We start from the raw sequence: 6670 nt of genomic DNA on the forward strand, positions 1-6670 counted from the left end.
TTTGGTGATTATCCATTCAATTCTTGAACAGTCTTTTTATGTGCCAGGAGCTGAGATGGCGGCTGAGTATATTGTGGTGAATCTACCACACATAGTCCTTACCACTGTGCTACATGTCTTCACGGTTAGATGGGCTAAACCAGGAACTATGAAGACTCAACTCTCATCCTTAACATAATTTTGAGCCTAAGGTTCTTCAAATATCATTTTCAAACATATGGCAAAGGGTATATACATTTTTTTGCATATGTCTCTTCGTTTTGTGAATTTTGAAAGGATGTGGTTGTGGCCTTTGACATCAGAGGAACAGCTCCGCGATGTTGGCTGAATGTTGATAGAAAGATAAGGTTGGAGGCAAGTTGCCTTTGAGCAGCTCTCTGGAGATCAACTGCCTGCCTGGTGCCTTCTTTGCCCCAAAACTGTTTCCTCTGGTCGTGCCAAGGCCGATGCCCAAGGCGCGTCACTTTTCAAGAACTGGATCATGAACAACTTGATCCTCCTGGAAGAACAGCTCATCAAGAAATCCCAGCAGAAGAGGAGAACTTCTCCCTCGAACTTTAAAGTCCGCTTCTTTGTTTTAACCAAAGCCAGCCTGGCATACTTTGAGGATCGGCATGGGGTATGTGAGCAATTTCTTGTCTTTTTTCATATGGTATTTTATATTTGGAAGGGCTGACTCAAAAAGATACACATGGGGTACAATAGAGCACAAACATGATGACTATAACCACCTAAAAAGTACAGAAAGAATAGTAGAAGGAGAAGGGAATGCAGAGAGAAGTAAAGAAATGAAAGGGTAGTATTAGGTGATTTCAGTTCTAAAAACTATAACATTCATCAGCTTTCTTCCCCTTGCAGGATTCAGCTTAATTTTTACTTTATCAATAATATTTAAGTAGCAAATATTATGATTAAATAGAACTTGAACGTCATATGAAATACACTAAGTTTTATGGAACACAGATTAATAAAATATTAGCACTCGATAGGATAATCTAGTCCAGCTTCCTTATTTTTTAGTGGTATTTAGAATGTTTAAGTGATGGGTCCAGTGTTAACACTGTTATGAATTCATTTCTGTTTGTCTCATTAGTCATTACTCATCTGACATTTGGGATAATATTTTCCAGGTATTTAATTGTCTAAAAGTTGTAAGGTACAATGGCAAACTTCCTCAAGTCTATGAAAAGCTTCTCAGGAAAGTAGGGTTGTCAAGCACAAAATATTCTATGGTACAGGCCGGTGGTTCTTATCCAGAAGATTATGGCCCCTTAGCTAGGTCAGCCTTTATATGTAAAGATAATCTCCTATGTAACACCAGTAATAACAAAAGCAATATGAATAATCCTAATAAAGTAGTTTGGTTTGAAAAACACCAGACAAAGGCTCAGGAGACCAAACTCTATGCCTCTGATCCTTTCTTCATAAAAAGTAAAAACTGGTAGCTGGACACAGTGGCTCATGCTTGTCATCCCAGCACTTTGGGAGACCAAGGCGAGAAAATTGCCTGAACTCAGGGGTTTGAAGGCCATCCTGGGCAACTTGGCGAGACCTCGTCTCTACAATAAATCAAAAAATTAGCCTGACATGGAGGTGCGCACCTGTAGTTCCAGCTACTTAGAAGGCTGAGGGAGAAGGCTCTGCAGGTCAAGGTTGTGGTGGCTGTGAGTGTGTACCACCACACTCCAGCCTGGACAACAGAGTGAGATTTTGACTCAAAAAAAAAAAAAGAAAAAGAAAAAAAGGAAATAACAATCTAAAAGATCCTTTTCTTCTTCAAAACTTTTCAAAGCATGTTAGATTGCTTAGTATATCACTGTATTATGTTTACATCATTAGGGAGATAGGACAGGGATTATCACTTATATTTTATGAAGGGGAAATAATATGAGGGGCTTAATGGTCACAGGTGCTCTGATTCTTTGATGGACTCTGATTTAGTAGGTATAGGCATGAGTCTGGAGACTTGGGAGAGTCAGGCTTTGAAGCATTCTATGGAGTTCCAAATGCCGTCAGGCCTGGACTTTTTAAGTTGCAGGTGAAATAAAGCTATCTCTTTTTTTTGAGACAGTGTTGCCCAGGCTAGAGTACAAGAACAGGATCACAGCTCACCGTAGCCTTGATCTCCTGGGCTCAGGCAATCCTTCCATCTCAGCCTCCTGAGTGGCTGGGACTACAGGCACGTGCTACCACGACCTGCTAATTTTTATTTTATTTTATTATTTGTGAGACGAGGTCTTGCTATGTTGCCTAGGCCAATCTTGAACTCCTGGGCTCAAGTAATCCTCCCACCTTGATCTCCCAAAGTGCTGGGAGAATAGGCTTGAGCCATCAAGCCTGGTCAATGCGATCTCTTTAGAGGTTAAAAGAATTGCTCATCTTCAGAAGACTCTTAAGGATGACAATTTACCAATCAACCAAAAAGCACATGGAATGATGTGCAAGGCCACTTGGTAGGTGGTCAGGAGCCAAGTTTTCAACTCTGGGGAATTAATCACATAGAACCAATAAATCTCGTGGCATTAGCTAATTATCTTGTGAACGGGACATTTAAAGTTTTCGTTTCCTATTGAAAGAACAGTCATGTGCTATTAGTTATTTGTTTCAAAGCCCATTGATGGTTTTCACCAATTTGTTTTCCTGACATAGTATGTCTCACTTAATTAGCACTGATGACTCCAGGGCAGCATTGTTGTTGGGGAACAGTTTGATTGCAAATTTAGTACAATATTGTTTGCCAATAATCACAAAAACTGATTGTCTTGATTTAAAATTTTATTGGTTATAATTTGTATGTAGACAATGTTATAAAAACACTCCACTTCTTTATTTGTGCATTATGTAAAATTCCAAAACAATCAACTATAGTTTCTAATATTTCCATGTAGGATATAGGGAATATATGCCCAATCATCAAATCTCTTGTTTTCTAATGCCCATGACTTACATTGATAACTAACATTTTAAAAGATTTTTTAGCCGGGCTCGGTGGCTCAGCCTGTAATCCTGCGCCTTTGGGAGGCTGAGGTGAGTGAATTGCCTGAGCCCGCAGATTCGAGACCCGCCTGGGCAGCGAGACCTCATCTCTACAGTAAATCAAAAAATCAGCCGGGCGTGGTGGTGCATGCCTGTAAGTCCAGCTACTCGGAAGGCTGAGGCGGAAGGATCGCCGGAGCCCGGCAGGTCGAGGCTGCGGTGGCCGGGAGCGGCCGCTGCACTCCAATCTGGGTGACAGAGTGAGACTCCAACTCAAAAAAAAAAAAAAATTTTTTTTTAATATTGTAGACCTGTATTGATTAGAAATTTATCCAAGGTTACTGAGAAAGGCAAGATATTTGAGTTATTATTGTTTATGCCTTATGTATATTTACACGGTTTAGGGACACCTATTTGCACACAAGAGAGCACTGTACATTACTCATAAGTAAATAGCATTACATTTGTGGGAAGAGACTTTTCATTTTTAAATTAAAGCCCCAGTTTTCCCACCTGTAAAATGGGTGTGATAATAGTACCCATTTCATGGGAAGATGGCAAAGACTTGGAGAAATCATGTATTTAGGTTGAACTATTTGAAAATATCATTTGGCATATCAAAAACAGTCAGATATTGACAATTTCATATAGTTTAATTTAATATATAAAGTACTTGGGGCTGGGTGCAGTGACTCCTGCCAATAATCCCATTGCTTTGGGAGGTCAAGGCAGGAGGATCACTTGAGGCCAGGAGTTTGAAAGAAGCCTGGGCAACAGAATGAGAGAGATCCCATCTCTGGTGGCATACGCCTGTAATCCTAGCTACTCGGGAGGCTGAGGCAGGAGGATTGCCCAAGCACAGGAAGTGGAGGCACAGTGAGCCATGATTGCACCACTGCACTCCAGCTTGGGTGACAGAGCAAGACCCTGTCTCTAAAAATAAATTTTAAAAAATAATAAAGCACTTAGCATAGGTCTTGTCACCTAGAAAGCACCAGGTAAAAATTAGCCATTATCTGTATCCTCTTCATATCTCTGAAACAACTAGAAGGGTGGCATAACAATTCATTTTCAAATCAAAGGAGGTAAAAAGATTTTTCAAAGTCAGGCTAAGACAGGGTCCTAGATCCCTTCTATTCTGTGACTAAATACAGGTTTGTGGAGAGATACACACATCACAAGCAGAGAGATGCTGGGCCAGCCAGCACCCCTCTTGGGGTGCCAGAGTTTCTTTTTCTCTTGTCTCATTTGTAAAATTATGTTTCTTGCAGTTCTAATGTTCCGTGAACTTACACCACTATATGAAAAAAAAAAACACCCTTCCACATACTCAGAAACAAATGTTGCAGTTTGGCAAATTAAGTATGTTTCTTCTAACTTTAAATAGCCGTGCCTATTGTCATTTTAATACTAACTGAAGGAGTCTTTTACTTAAACATGGATTTTGTCCTGGGGTCTCAAAGCTGTTTTCCCTGTTGAGACTTACAAGTGTTTTCAGAGTGACCAAAGGCTCCTGCATCCTGCTGGAGACCTGCTCCAGGAAGAAGGGTATGGTTGGCGGGTAGTGGTTCGCAGGCAGATTTCAGATACTCCCCTGTGCCTGCCTTTTTTTTTCCCTCCAAAACAGTTCCTGATGCCTGACAGAGGACAATAAGAGACAAGGCCCCTTAGGCATGCTGGGAAATATTTAAGCTGTGATAGGGGAAGAGAGGGTGTTGAGAAGTTTGGATTCACAGTGTTTGCCAATTTCTCTGGTGTCAATATTACCATCATGGTCCACTTTGAACTACCAATGTGATGTCCACTGGTTCACAATTTCCCGACAATTTAACGATTGCTCTCATGGGCCAGTGCAAGCTGGGTCCAGCAGACCATTGGGCAACTTAAGGGCAAGTTATCTCTGGAGAGGCAGTCACTGATTGGGCAGCATACTTAGTACACACGGCTGATGTACTAAGGTCCTTTTAGGGAAATGAAGGGCCTCAGGCACTAGATTAAGCACAGAATGGAAGAGGCAGCCCGGGTAGAAATAAGCATCACAGGTGGGTGAGGCCTGTGAGGCCACCTGGAGCTGGATTCAAATCCTGCCTCTCTCACTTTCTAGATATGGGATCTCGGGCAAGACCTTTAACCTCTGTAAACCTGTTTCCCATGTGTAAAATAAGTTCAACCTACCTCAAGTGACGTTGAGTGTTTCACCCAGCCTGGTAACGCAATCCTTATTCATGATTTTGCCCAAGCAGCCTCCTAATCTTCTGAAGGCCTCTCTGGAGAACTGGAAAGGTTTCTCTACTTTGATGACTCTTTGCACCTTAGGGATCAAGTTGCGGTGCTCCACATGGCATGGGAGCCATTATCACTTATAGGGGACAAAATAAACCATCAAGATCACCATTCCAGTCAGCATCGGATGAGGCCTCCACTCCTCACAGCCTCTTCCCTAATGCCTGTGGTCTGATCTCACAGCAGCAGGCATCTGGCAGCATGCATCCTTCCTAAATTAAAGATGGCAGGTGGGGAGAGGGTTCCTTTCCTTGCATTGTTTCATCGCAGTCAAAAACGCTGCTTCTGGTGTCAGACAGATCTGGGTCAAAGACCAGCTCACTTTTGAGCTGAGTGACTTTGTGTCAGCTGCATAATACTATGTGATCTTCTAAAAAGCTGTTTATATTTCTTAAGTAATTACACATTCCTTCTCAATCAGATTTCCTTATAATGAGCTGGAGTTCACTATTCTAATAATAATTAAATAGTAACTATCATTTACTGAGCACTGTCTGTGTCCAACACTGTGCTGAATTGGGTCATTTTATCGAATCTTTATCACCACTCTGTAAGCTGGGAACTATTATTATCCCAATGTATAGATCAGAAAATTGAGCCATAGAGAGTTTGAATAACTTGCCAGGGGTCCCACATGTCTCCAGAGCCCACATAGCTCCCTGGTGAAGGGTGCTTATTACTATTAGTGGATGTTACTTGTAGGCAATCGGGCCTCCACTAGGTTATTGCAAAGTATGCAATATAGTGTTGCTAGAAGTCCTCACGTAAAGGACAGTCCTGAAAACTGGCACCCCAGGCCACACACCCTCCAGGACAAACCTTTGTCTTTGTTTGCTGCAGAAACCCCCAGGATGTGTCCTAAAAGAAATGTGAGCCTGGGCAAGCTTTAGTCTACAGTTCTTCTAGAATCTGCCCAGATTCCCATGGCCACTGTGCTCGTGGAAGCCTTCAGCTTCTCTCCCCTGGGACTATGGTCCCTTCTCTCATGGTCTCCCTGCACCCAACCCACCCCTCCTCTACTCTGTTCTCCACACTGCAGCCAGCATGAGCTTCTCATGTGTGACGGTGGGCAGGTCTCGATGGCCTTCATCAGAAGCTGATGTGTCCCTCCCACTGTCCTCTCCTGAGGGTGGACACCAGAATCTACCACACGGTTTCTCCTGTCTCGACTCATGAACCACTTTCTCCCATCTCTAGACCTCAGACTCTCCAGATTTTCTTCAACTTTATTTTAATTTTTGTTTTCTTTAGAGACAGAGTCTTCCTTGTCGCCCAGGCTAGAGTGCAGTGGCATGATCATAGTTCACGTAGCTTTGAAATTGTGGGCTCAAGTGATCCTCCTGCCTCAGCCTCTAGAGTCACGAAGACTACAGGCACACACTACCACACTCCGGTATTTTTTTTTTTTTTT

The 6670-nt window shown here is 42.4% G+C and overlaps 1 protein-coding gene across 1 annotated transcript in view; it reads left to right on the plus strand.

The window, feature by feature from the left end:
• The first annotated feature begins 330 nt into the window (after window positions 1-330).
• The window catches only part of ITK (IL2 inducible T-cell kinase), an 84305-nt gene continuing 77965 nt past the window's right edge, over window positions 331-6670 (plus strand). Inside the window, exon 1 of the mRNA XM_008055453.1 lies at window positions 331-619. Within this exon, the coding sequence (XP_008053644.1) occupies window positions 482-619 (138 nt within the window). The 5' untranslated portion in view covers window positions 331-481. The remainder of the gene's footprint in view (window positions 620-6670) is intronic.

Source organism: Carlito syrichta, unplaced genomic scaffold (assembly GCF_000164805.1).
Source record: "Carlito syrichta isolate Samal-C Ts95f unplaced genomic scaffold, Tarsius_syrichta-2.0.1 Scaffold301856, whole genome shotgun sequence".
Classification (NCBI taxonomy): Eukaryota; Metazoa; Chordata; class Mammalia; order Primates; family Tarsiidae; genus Carlito; species Carlito syrichta.